Source organism: Trichechus manatus, unplaced genomic scaffold (genome assembly GCF_000243295.1).
Source record: "Trichechus manatus latirostris isolate Lorelei unplaced genomic scaffold, TriManLat1.0 scaffold00156, whole genome shotgun sequence".
Taxonomy (NCBI): Eukaryota; Metazoa; Chordata; class Mammalia; order Sirenia; family Trichechidae; genus Trichechus; species Trichechus manatus.
In genome coordinates, this window is record NW_004444092.1 from 5,023,627 (window position 1) to 5,037,400 (window position 13,774).

At 41.4% G+C, this 13,774-nt stretch overlaps 1 protein-coding gene across 1 annotated transcript in view; it reads left to right on the forward strand.

Annotated features, from left to right (window-relative positions):
• The first annotated feature begins 227 nt into the window (after positions 1 to 227).
• The window catches only part of PON3 (paraoxonase 3), a 30,040-nt gene continuing 16,493 nt past the window's right edge, over positions 228 to 13,774 (forward strand). Inside the window, exons 1-3 of the mRNA XM_004386138.2 lie at positions 228 to 358; positions 1,837 to 1,907; positions 9,937 to 9,992. Coding sequence (XP_004386195.1) covers positions 285 to 358; positions 1,837 to 1,907; positions 9,937 to 9,992 — 201 coding nt within the window. The 5' untranslated portion in view covers positions 228 to 284. The remainder of the gene's footprint in view (positions 359 to 1,836; positions 1,908 to 9,936; positions 9,993 to 13,774) is intronic.

Genomic DNA, 13,774 nt, shown 5'->3' on the forward strand with positions numbered 1-13,774 from the left:
TCTGAAAATTCAGCCTTCGGGGGGGCGGGGAGGAGGTTGGGAAGAACCTTTAAACCTTTACGCCTTGAAACTTGAAAGGTGGCCTTGAACCCGCTACGGCCGAACGCGCGCAGGAAGCCTGGCGCTGAGCAGTACCGCTCTGGCCGCACGTCTGTCCCGGAGACGGCGGTGGGCGGAGCGGGGCGGGGCGGGACCGAGCGGGCACCAGTCGGCGGGGGAGCCTGCCACCCACGCCGTCCCGGAGCGCCCCGAGCCGGTTCGCTGCCACCAGTCGTCCGTAGACCATGGGGAAGCTGGTGGCGCTGACCCTTCTGGGGGTCGGCTTGGCCCTAATTGGGGAGAGGTTATGGGCGTTAAGGTGAGCTGGTATTTTGGTGAGGGCGTCTTCTGCTACCTTTCTCGCCTCTTCCGAGGTAGTTCCTGGGCTGCTCGGTGCCCTCTTCCTAGCGAGTAGGAAAGAGAGACTTTTGAGGCCTCACTTTCCTCTCTCACCCAGCAAACTATCTCTTGAGAAGCTTCTTCTGTGGAAAGTGGGCTCTTTTACTTTCTAAGAGGGTAGGGAGGAAATGCCCCCCTTTATTTTCTGAAAGTCATGTCCCCTGTCCCAGGTCGCCCTTGGCATTCTGCTCCTGCAGAAAAAAAACTCCCTTAGAAGTGTTGGCCGTGGGGGAAGAGACCAGTCTACCAGATGAATGTTTATGGCTGATTCAAAACTTTGCCCAAGCCTGGTTAACCACTGAGGAGTACTTGGTTACAGAACCCTCCCAGATTAAAAGAGCTAGCCAGACAACAGGGAAATGAGCTGAAACCCGCAGTGGGTATCTGGCATTTTCTAGGTATCCAGCCTTTTTAAGGGGAAGATCAGGTGGTAATATCCATCTCAGAAATGTCTCAGGAAAAGTCAATACTGGGCTAGAAAGAAGAAATGTTAGGTGATGATATGCACCCCTGAGTGTGTCTAAAGCCTCTGCTTGCGTTCAGTTGTCTTTGTATTGTTTTTATTTATTTCTCTAAGTAGAATCTGGTTTCCACCAAGGTTCACATCTAGAATTTGTTGAGGTGCCTGATGCCTTTTGGCAATACTTTCTAGTCCAGTTTGAGAGTGTTTATTGTTACATTTGCTACCTTTGTACCCATGTGAGAGAGTCAGAAACAAAATAGATTTAAAAGATATTTTTTTAAGTGACAGTAAGTGTAAAGCCTTCCTGAACACAGTTTAACAAAAATTTAAAAAATTATCCCTTGTATTTAGAGGAGTGTTTCACCGTGAAAACAAGAACACTGTATTGAAAAATAACTTGGTCAATTGCTTAGATTGTGGTCAGTTTAATGAATTTACATACCTGCAAAGTAAGTTGGTATAAAATTTAAAAAATAAAGCTAAAGCAAAAGTTAAAGGATATAGCTACTGGGAGACCCTATTGATTTGGGGGAAGGCAATTGTGAAGGGATTCAAAAAACAAAACTATTGGGACTAAGGGGGGAAAGTGCAGATCTATAGTAGACAGTACTTTGGCAAATTGAAGGATGTTATTTTGTATATTTAAATTAATAATATTGTTCAGTATGCATACTATTAAATTGTGTCTTTTATTTGGGCAGCAGAGCGTTTTCCTTATATAATCACATTTGAACCTTGTAATAACTGAGTGAAGTTAGCATTATTATCAACAGTGTCCACATTTACCAGTAAAAGCAGACTCCAAATATTTACTTGTTATGTCACCCTTAAATTCTAATAGAGTTAACCAATACAAAAGTGACTAAAAGCCATGTTTAAACATTGATTTTGGATGTTGTGCAATGACTTCCAGTGTTCATTTTTATTTTCTACAGGCGAAGAATGAATGCATCACGAGAAGTGGAGCCAGTAGAACCTGGAAACTGCCACCTCATTGAGGGAATCGGTAAGTACGTGCAGTAGCAAGAGGGGCCAGCACAATTTCTTGATCGCCATCCACCTGAGTGCCAAGTTATGCCTCATTACTCCTTAGACCCCCATAGTAGGGCTACCCCCATCCACTTTACCCAAGCTACACCATTCAAGGTCTCCAGGGATCTCTTAAATGCCCAAATCTGGCTTTTTCTCAGTCCTTTTCCTTACTGATGTCTCTCCATCATTTGAAGAATGTCATTGACTACTCCTTGGCCATCCCTGCTTTCCCTTCGGTGATATCTCATTATGCTTGTCTTCTGTTGCCTGTATTATTTTTTTTTCTTCTCTCTTTTTCTCCCTTCCTTCCTCTCTTTGATGACATTCCTGGCTTCAAGTGTGACTTCTTTCAAAATTTATCTGCAAGTACCAAGAAAATATGACTTAGCCCTTACCCTAAGAACCTTACATCCTACTGAGATTCTAAAAAATTAATCTGAAAGCCGTAGCCTCATCCCTAACCTCTCAAACTGCAGGCCTTCATTTTCTGTCACCAAAGGGTGCCTCCACCTCAGACTCAACCTAATCTGAAATCTACTTCATGTTTCTGTAATTTCCTTCCTCATTTCCCAACCCATGAGAATCTATTCATCTAAACTTCTCCTATGTAATGTACCCGCATTCTCAAGAGACTCAGTTCAAAATCCAGGGACTGTTTATTTTCCCTTCGTCCCTCATGTTCCATGTGCAACATGCTGGCATCATTTTTCTTCTCTGTCTCTTCACACAAAACTCATTTTATCTACCAGTCATTGTCAGAACTGCTTATTTGGGTTCTTACCTTCCAATTCTTCCTGACACCGCTACTAGGAAAAAAAACTTCAAACTAGATTCTGTTCACTGTTCTGGGAATGTGTTCTTTCAGTTTGTCACCTTTGCTCATGAAATTCTCTCCACGTATTCCTCTGTCTCTGCTAGCTGAAAACAGCTGCAAATTCCTCTCCTTCCCCTGAACTCTCACAGCACTCTGAAACTATGATTTACTTATGACAGCTAGCACACTTATTTACTTTAGAGCTCTCAGCATTCTCTCTTCCTCTCCCTATCAGATTTTAAACTCCCTAGGGTCAAGGACTGTGCCTTATTTATCAGTGTGTTGCAGGATAGTTTATTGTGATAGGAGTTTGTATTTTATTTTTCTTACTATAAAAGAAACAGAAGAGTAAGAGACTTTTGTGGTTTTGGTTTTCTGTCTTTTCTTTTTCTTTTTTAAATTTCTTCCTCTTAATTTCTTAAAAAAAAAAAGTAGCCTGAACCTTGTGCTCCTTAGTCTTAGGGGAGGTTTGTGCTGTGGGATGAAAAGCAGAAGTAGCTGAAGACAGATCCCTTCCTGACTTTTGTGTTCAAAAACCTGAGCTGCTTCTAGGGACTATGATAGAGAAGGGATAAGAATACATGGATTTTTTGAATAGCAGGGACCCTTGCCCCACTGCCTGACAGTATTCTGGGGAAGAAGCAAGACCTCAGAAGGAATGGATACAAGGTATCTTTAAGGGGGCTAGACCCTTTGCATTGTGTGTCTCAGCCAGAGCAAAGACCTTGCACCCAAACATGGCACGAAAGTGGCAGAGCTATCTGATGAAAAAGGACCACATGGGCATGGCAGTGAGTAATCAGTAGTGGCTAGTGTAGAATGAAGACCATATGATTGTCCCAAAATACTCTGCCCAGTTTTAAGACCTACCACCTAGGGTCTTTGCACACCCTAGCAAAGAAACCCAGTAGTCACTTAAATCAGCCTAGTGGGATGTGGACTCAAGGTCAGGTTTAATTGGATTTAAAAAATAACAAAATATGATATTCATTCATTTATTTGCTGTTTTGTTGAGTAATATTTATACTTGCAACATATGTACCTCTCAAAAGTATGAGTCTGCCAAGTAAGTTAGAGGGTTCATTAGATGATTGCTAAAGTCTAATCTGGCTCTCAAGTTATATAATTAAACTAGATTTGAGAAGCTTAAACTCGAGCTAATATTGTAAGACATAGGCCAAGGTTCTGATTCTCCAAATATTTTAAATAAAATGACTTAAATGGCTGGAAGCTGGCTAGGAGCCGAAGGAAAAATGCCATGTTTCTTGTGTCTGTTTGCATATTTGCATTTTATACTTGCAGAACTAAGCAAGTTGGCATGATTATCGGACATTTGTCAATAGGAAAATACTGATATATATCTGAAAATAATAACCACTCAACTCCACCACAAGAAGACAAACAAGCCTATTAAAAAATGAGCAAAGGACTTGCATAGACATTTTCCCCAAGAAGATATACAGAAGGCCAATAAGCACATGAAAAGATGCTTAACATCATTAGCCATTAAACCTGTTACCATCAAGACATTTCCAACTCATAGCGACTCTGTAAAACATAGTAGAACTGTCCCATAGGATTTTCAAGGCTGTAAATCTTTACAGAAGCAGATAGCCACATCTTTCTCCCGGGGATTGGCTGGCGGGTTGAAACATCCGATCTTTCTGTTAGTAGCTGAGCACTTAACCACTGCGCCACCAGGGCTCTTTCTTTAGTTATTACAGAAATGCCAATAAAAACCAGGAGATACCACTTCACACCCATTAAGATGGCTATTATCAAAAAAGGTGGGGGGGAGGATAACAAATGTTGTCGAGGATGTAGAGAAATTGGAACCCCCGTGCATTGCTGTGGGAATGTAAAATGGTGCAGCTGCTGTGGAAAGCAGTTCGGCAGTTCCTCAAAAAGCTCACATAGAATTACTACATGGCCCAGCAATCCTACTCCTGGGTATATACCCAGAAGGCCTGAAAGCAGGAACTCAAACAGATATTTTACGTCAGTGTTCGTTGCAACATTATTCACAATAGTCAGAGGTGGAAACAACCCAAGTGTCTTTCAACTGATGAATGGACGAACAAAATGTGGGACATACATACAGTGGAAATAGCCATAAAGAGAAATGAAGTTCTGATACATGCTATGACAAGGATGAACCTTGAAAACTTTATGATGAGTGAAATAAGTCAGACACAGAAGAATAAATATTCTATGAGCCCACTTACATGAAATATCTACAGTAGGCCAATGCACAGAGACAAAAGTTTATTAGTGCTTATCAGGAGCTGGGAGAGGGGGGAAATGGGGAGTTATTGCTTAAGGGGTACTGAGTGTCTGTTTGACGTGATGAAAAACATTTGGAATAGGATGGTGGTGATGGTTGTGCAAAATGGTGGATGTAATTAATGTCAGTGAATTGTACACTTAAAAATGGTTAAAATGGCAAATGTTTGTTATATATTTTTACCACAAAAATGTTTAAACAGAAATAAAATATGATGCAATTCCAGTAACAACAACAATAAAAATTATCAATACTACCAAAAAAAAAAAAACCAGCTGCTTTATCAAAGGCTTAATGTCTATGAAGCACACCGTTGAGTCTTATACAAACATCTACGTCATCCTCACAACTTACCTGTAAGGCGTGTGCTGCTATCTGTGCTTCGCAGATTAGGAAACTGACAGATGGAAGAATTAAGTTACTTGCCCAATGGTCCAGAATTAGTGGGTGACGTGTGTAGATTATGAACACAGTTGTTTTTTGCTTCTCTGCCTTTGAACTTTCTGTTGTGTGACACTGCCTTTCTTATCTACTGACAACACATTTTCATTATGGAAGCTTCAGGAAAGAAGTACTGCAGCAGAAGAAAACAGAAAACCTGTGACCAAAAAAAAATAAAATAAAATAAACTGAAATATTAACAAATAGAGGCTGACCAAAACCCTGAAAAGGGCAAGCTAAGTATTTAAATAAAGATCAGTATTAAGACTATAATAAGCAATAGAAAACCACTGAAATATTTTGGCAGGGTGTGGTGGGCAGTAACAGAGCTAGGGGAAAATTCTGATTTGTTTTCTTCAAGACCCAGACATTTGGAGTTAACTTTATTTGTGGGAGAAACTCTTCCTTTTTTTTTTTTTTTCTTCCTTCCCCAGTATTCTTTCTGGAACGAAAGGTTGAAAGATTGAACTACTTTTCCTTCCAGAAATCATGTCTTATACAGATGTTTCTGTATGAAGCTTATTTTTGTTCCAAGACTTTGAAGGTCAGGGATTGTTTTAACCAGGAAGTTATTTGGCTGTCCTTGGCGTTTAACCAAAGCTGCACTTGAAATATGGATAGCATTATCAGGATCTGCCCTGGGCAGAATTATCAAGGGGCTAACCCTTGTAATTTTATCTTCCTATTTTCCCTTAAGACATCTTTTCTCCCCTTCTGTGACTTTCTCACTCTCCAGGATATGTTTCCACCCCAAAGTAGGTCCCGATTGCTTTCTTAGCTGGCTGTTAGAATCCTCTCTCCAAATTATGAAATGATAATATTAACTGGTAGTAATTTCTGATGTGACCCTTTCTCAGGGTTCCTGTAGGCTCCAGTGTACAGGGGCATGGTTGAAGTCCAAAGAAATGAAGTTATACCAAACAGTGGGATTAACGGGTTGAAAAGCATAGATCCTGGACGGCACAAAGCGCTCGACTACCAGCCGAAAGGTTGGCACTTCAAACCTGCTTAGAGGTGCCTCAGAAGAAAAGCCTGGTGATCCGCTCCCGAAAGGTCACAGCCTTGAAAACCCTATAGAGCAGTTCTACTCTGTACTCGTGGGGTTGCCATGAGTCAGAATCAACAGCAACTAACAACAACAGCTATTCATAAGGCTGATTTTAGGTGTAGAATTAGGGTTTTAATGAGAGTTGAGCACAGGTTAATGAGTATGTGGGGAAGACTCACGGGAGGGTGTCCTTGGGGCTCATATTCCCATAGTTGCCACTGTTGTTGAGATACACTGGGCCCCATTATGCAGTTACAAGGCAGGGGTAGGAAGGGACAGGAATATTGTGCAGTCAACAGGTAATTTTTTTCCACTTTTCAATGCACAGTACTCACTTCCCCATGTTCTGGGTGGCATGAGTAAATAAAAACAGGTACAACCCCTCTGAAAAACTGCCTATTCCTGTTATTATAGGAGTGGGTGGGTTTATGTTGTCATAGGAGATATGTGAAATGGTGTTGGAATAAGAAGCCAACCCACAGAGCAACTCAGGATATTTTGTACTCAGAAATTAATACTTGCAATTGTTTAGCCTCAAAACCAGACAAAGTACAAGAAACTAAACCTGTTTGTCTTGTTTTTTCAATTAACCAGCACTTCTGGAGTACTTCTGCAGTAAAAATGTAGGCATTATGTTAGGTGCAAGGATACAGTGTGAGAGAAAGACCTGATGGTTTATTTCCATAAAGATATCAGCCCAGGAAACTCTATGAAGCAGTTCTACTTTGTCACATGGAGTCTTTATGCATCGAAAATCTACAGCACCTAGCAACAGCAAGGGTACAGTACTGAATAAACCCAGTCCTTGTCTCCAGGAAGCTGACTGTCTAGTAGGAAATTAACAAGTGAACAGATGTTTGCAGCACAGTGTGAAAAGTGTGATGGTGGAGGTAGTCACAGGTGACAGTATTAGTACATAAAAGGGACACTAGACCCATGGAGGTGGGAAAGGCTGAGGGCATGGCTCCCATGCTTATCTCCAAGAACTGTGCTACTCAGCCAGGTGAAGGTGAGGGTGCCATGGGAGAGGTGTGGGTGTGCCAAGAAGGAGAGAGAAGCATGTGCACAGGCATGCAGGTGAGGAGTCTGCACATTTCACAAACTGTTTATACAAGTACTTCAACACAACTGGAATGTGGAGTAAAGGGTGAGAACTGCAAGAATGGAGCTTGGGGCCAAGATGTGGAGCACTTGGGATTCCAGACCAAGGAGCTTGGGCTTTACACAACAATCTCTGGTGAACCTCTGAAGGGTTTTAAGCAGGGGAGTAACAAGGTCAACTTGGAAATTTAAAAAAATGATTCCGTCTGCAGTGCAGAGGATGACTGTAGGGAGAAAGCTGACTTATTAGGAACCTATTGTAGAAATCCAGGAGGAAGTACTAGAGCTTAAATAACTGGTGATCAATTGGATTTGGGGAAGAGGGGGGCGTTAAAGAAATTCCGAAAGTTCTGCTTTGGGTACTTGGAGGATAGAAGTGTCATCAATTGAAATAGAGATATAGGAAATGGAGCAGATTCAAGGGGAAAATGTCCAGGTCAGTTTGGGACGTGTTAACTTTGAGAAATCCAGGTGGAAATGCCCAATATATAGGTGAATTCAGAGCTCTAGAACTTGGGAGACAGATCTAGGCTTGATTTAGAGATTGGTAAGTGAAGACCATGCTGGAGGAAGCTGAAGCCATGGGAGTGGAGTAGATCATGCAGTGGAATGGATGCTCTGCCATGAGAAAGACCCAAGGGCAAAGCTTGTAGAATATCCACATTTAAGAGAGAGGTGGAGAAGAGGTTAGGATAAAAGGAAGCCAAGCAGGAGTGTTCAAAGAGGCAGGAGAAACAGCAGAAAATTTTTTAAATTTTATTATTTCATTGGATTTTCCCAAGGTCTGTATTACTCCATTTGGAAATAGCATTAAATATTTCAGGCCGTCCAGGTACCATATATAGGTAAAACCTGATTAACCAGAATGCTTAGAAAATAGGAAGTTCTGATTAATGTTCAGGTTGCTAACTGAGGATTAGTTTTAACCTTCAGTATAATGAATAAAATTAAATATCTGCTTTCCAGTTTTCAATGCCTATTGCCCACCATTCTGTTGATTGGAATTTGCATTTTCTTTGGCTTTGTCCACTTTTATTTTCTGAATTCTCCCCTCCCCTCTGCCAGTTGCCTGTTGACACTCTAGTAACCCATTTCGCCAGGTAACCATTTTCCTACGTGTTCTAATTACTACGGCTATGTAATAAACCACCCCAAAAATTAACGTTAGCTGAAAACAACAACAATATTTATTTTGCTAACAAATTTACAATTTTGTCAGGGCTCAGTAGAGACAGCTCATCTCTGTTCTATTTGCACCAACTAAAGTGACCAAAAGGCTGGTAATTGGAGTCATCTGTGGCTCCTCAGGTCTCTCTCTCTCAACCTCTATAGACTCTCTGTAGCTTCAGAGAAGGCAGACTTCTTACATTTGGTTCGGGGCTCCCAAGGTGCATGCCTTGAGGGTAAGAGAGAGGATGAGAGCAAGAGAGAGAACCAGGTGGAAGCCCTATCACTTTTTATGACTTAGCCTTAGATGTCTGGTAGCATCACTTTCCCCTTATTCCATTAGTCAAGGCAGATACAAAAGTATCTGGAGGGCCTACCTTTTGACAGAAGGGTGTCAACATCACATTTGGAGAAGATCGTGTAGCTGTGATATATACTGGTGCTGTTATAGTTTTAAAATACAATCTGACACATTGGATAGCCATCACCTTCACACTGCCTGCTTAGGGCATGTGTGTCTATCTCTGCTTGGAGCCCCTTTTTCATCCTGTTCACAATTTATCGTATTTATTTGCCTCTTTCCACAGGGAAATGCTCAAGATCAACTCTCAATGAGAAGGCTATAACTGAACTCTCAAATTGATTTATACTCAATAGTCCGCCCTTAGACCTATTACTTTTGTAACAGAGAACAATTCTTCAGTAATTTTCCAATAGGCTTATATCATGATAAATTTTTAGGTCTCATCAGCAAGTTGGAACAGGAGAAAGTTTGGCAGAAAGGGCTTCACAGTGATGACTTTGCAGATATTCTCACTCAGTCTGTTTGACCAGCCTGGTTAAGCCTAAACGCCTCAGGACACACCCTGGAAGTTGTTACTTAAAGAATAAATTTAGCATATGAGTTTGTTTTCTAGTTATTTGCCTCTTTCTCCTGAAAATGGAGTTCTAAAAAAAGAATTTAGTGTTTAAGGAGTTTGATTCAGGTTTTGTAGTAGAGTAGCATGCCTGTGGTATTCCTGAAAGTTTTTTCCCAAGTAAATAGTTGAAATAGGCAATGTAGTTTCCAAAAGAAGCTCGAAGTTTGTACTTTGAGATTTATTTTTTAAGCCTTCATGCATCTTTTTGATCCTACACTTCTTTTGCAGAAACTGGCTCTGAAGATATTGATATACTTCCTAGTGGGCTGGCTTTTATCTCCAGTGTGAGTATTTTCTGTGCTCCTCAGATGCTCATGTCAATAGCGCTATATAGACAGCGCATTAATGTTGCTTGCCAGAGTTGCCAGGTGGACCCCTACACATTTATCCCACCTCCTGGTAAACCCAACCCAAACCCATTGCCGTCAAGTCGATTCCAACTGATAAACCAGTCAACTAAAAATGCCTAAACAGGCTTCCGGATAGCTAACCAGGACACCACAGGAAGGCCCAGCCTTGCCTGCCCCATGGTGGGCAGCTTCCTGTGGGCAGATGTAAACTCAGTAGGGTCTCAATAAATGTATATCGATTTCAAATCGATTCCTAGGCTAGTCTCTAAATCTGTGCTGTTGCTGTCCATCCCCATCATCACCTTACTTGGCCAGGCTTCGGCCTCTGTTAGTCATCTTCTCACTAACTAGTCTTCCTCTCACTGTGCCTGCCTGTGTTTGGAGCTCTGTAAGTGTTGGTGGATAGAATGGTACCATGTTACTTGATTCAGAATCCTGCCCACTTTCCACCTTGTGTTCCTTGCTCTTTCTTCTGGGTCTTTTAAAGGAAAGTAGAGAAGAGCCTACCCTTTATTCCCAATACCATCTTCGCAGGTTTTGTGATGATCAGGAATCTATATTACGGACTGAATTTCAATCAGCTAAAAATGTGTATACTGTGAAGATGTTGAAAACTATCTTGTATTTGTTAAATCAGTTATAATTTGGAGCAGGGACTAGACTTTAAAGATTGACCACATTTTCCATGTGGATTCTTATTCTGGAATTACATGTCTAATATTCCATTTTGGCCAATAGAATACCACCAAAGAATAGGTATTTTAAAATATAATATAAATATTTCTGTCCAAACAAGGGGCCATATATGGTAACCCTTAAACGAAACCGTTACCGTCAAGTCGACTCCAACTTATAGTGACCCTATGGGACAGAGTAGAACTGCCCTCATAGGGTCTCCAAGGAGCAGCTAGTGGATTCGAACTGCTGACCTTTTCATTAGCAGCCTGAGCTTTTAACCACTGTACCACCAGGGATCCATAATAACCCTTAGTCGCACAGTAGAGTATATATACATATATATATATACATATAAACAAAAAACAAACAAACCCATTGCTGTCTAGTTGATTCCAACTCATAGTAACCCTACAGGACAAAGTAGAACTGCCCCACAGGGTTTTCAAGGATTTAATCTTTAAGGAAGTAGACTGCCACATCTTTCTCCCACAGAGTGGCTGCCAGGTGCTTAACCACTGCCCCATGAGGGCTCCCTACAGTAGAGTATAGTGAGGAGCTTATTTGGATATGAAACTGCTGCCACTGGTGATGGTGGTGGTCTTGTGTGTGAGAGGGATTTTATTTCTTTAATTTTCCTCCAAAAACAGAGATAACACAAAGCTGTCTGTAAAAGCCTTTTCTTTGCTGATTTAAATTTTCTCGACGGCAATGGGTTTGGTTTTTTGGTTTTTCTTGTCAATTTATATTTTCAATGTTATGCCAAATAGACCTTTAAAAATGATTATTCTATAGCTAGGAGATTTCTTTGCTGTTAGGAAATCATATTTGTCATTCCTACTGTATGCTTTTATTTTCACTGGAACTAAAAACACTGAATAATTGCTATAAAGAAAGTACAGATTTTCATCACAAATAATTCCATGAGAAACGTTCACATGAAGCTCCAAATAATAGAGCTCTTTTTGTAAACTAACAAACAACCCACGCTTGTAGGCAAAGGAGGATGTTCTTTGCTTATTTTTAACCTTTCTGCACTATAATAAATTCAAGTCCTTGTTCTCCTTGTTTTCTCCTATCGCCCTTTCTGGCCATCCTAGAACATGGTTTGGAAGATACTGGTTTAGAGAGCAATTCCGTGCAATAGATGCTTTTAGTCTATTTAGAGGTAGCAGACAGGTTATATGCTTCCCTGAATGCTGTTCTCTGCCTGTAAGATTATGCCCCTCTTCACACATTGCTGGTTCACTTCTATTTCTCTGTAAGTCTCACTGTGATGGCATTTTACTCTTCCAGAAGGTCTTCCCTGGCACTCTTCTGCTGGGTGAGGTGCCTCTTCTGTGGTCTCCCACATCCCCTGTGCTTAGGCAATTGTATACCGTATCATACTGATGTGCTTGCTAGTTGCTGTGTCATTGGACTTGAAACAGTTGGAGGACTTTGGAGGGTTCACTGCCATGCCCAGAACCTAACACACTACTTGGCATATACAGGTGCTCAAATATTTATTAAACATTTACTGAATACATGCACTCATGAACGAAGGTGGTCTAGGCTTTCAGTCCCTGTATTAAATAAGATGTCTGAACCTCCAAGTGATTTCACCATTTTCAGTGGCAAACAATATCAAAAGAATTGCTACAATCACTAGACACCAGTGGAGCTACTGCCCTAAATTCTTACCCAACTGCCTTGAACAGAAAACTAGGTGAGTGTGCAGTCATTTGTCAGAGGAGTTTCATTCATCATCACACTTAATCTAGGCCAAGTTTGTTTGCAATGCCCCATCCTCACCTCCCTATCATATTTCCATTTTCAGAGCATCTTGCCCTTCTACTAGCTGATAGTGTCCTCACATGTCCCCAAGCCACCAAGGTACCTTGTGGCGTTCTCCCTTGAGCTGACTTCCTGAGAAGTAGTCTCTACTTTCAGAGGTCTGTAAAATTAACAATCTAGTGATTTAGGCAAGTCACTTCTCTGGGCTTCAGTTTCCTCACATGAAAAGGGAAGGTGTGTATGACCCAGCAGTCCTGCTCCTTAGAATATATCTTAGAGAAATAAGAGCTGTCACACGAATAGGTATATGCACACCCATGTTCACTGCAGCACTGCTCACGATAGCAAAAAGATGGAAACAACGTAGGTGCCCATCAACAAACGAATGGATAAACAAATTATGGTATATTCACACAATGGAATACTACACAATGATAAAGAACAACAATGAATCCATGAAACATAACATGGAGGAATCTGGAAGGCATTATGCTGAGTGAATTTAGTTAGTCGCAAAAGGACAAATATTGTATAAGACCACTATTATAAGACCTCAAGAAAAGGTTTGAATACAGAAGAAAGCGTTCTTTGATGGTTGTGAGGGTGGGGAGGGAGGATGAGGCTTATTCACTAACTAGATAGCAGACAAGAATTAGGTGAAGGGAAGGACAGTACACACTACAGGAGAGGTCAGCACAACTGGACTAAACCAAAGCTAAGAAGTTTCCTGAATACAACCAAACACTTCGAGGGACAGAGGTCTGGGGACCATGCTTTCAGGGGACATCTAGGTCAATCGGCCTAACAAAGTCTATGAAGAAAATGTTCTGCATCCTACTTTGGTGAGTGGCATCTAGGGTCTTAAAAGCTAGCAAGTGGCCATCTAAGATGCATCAATTGGTCCCAACCCGCAGCTGAAGAATGAAGAACACCAAAGTCACAAGGAAAGTATTAGCCCAAGAAACAGAAAGGGCCACATAAACCAGCCTGAGACCAGAAGAACTATCTGGTGCTTGGCTACCACCAATGACCGCCCTGATAGGGAACACAACAGAGAGTCCCTGATGGAGCAGGAGAAAAGTGGGGTGCAGAACTCAAATTCTAGTAAAAAGACCAGACCCAATGGTCTGACTGAAACTGGAGGAACCCCAGAAAGCATGGCCCCCAGACTCTCTGTCAACCCAGCACTAAAACCATTACTGAGGCCAACTCTTCAGACAAAGATTAGACTGGACTATGGGACATAAAATGATACTCGTGCAGAG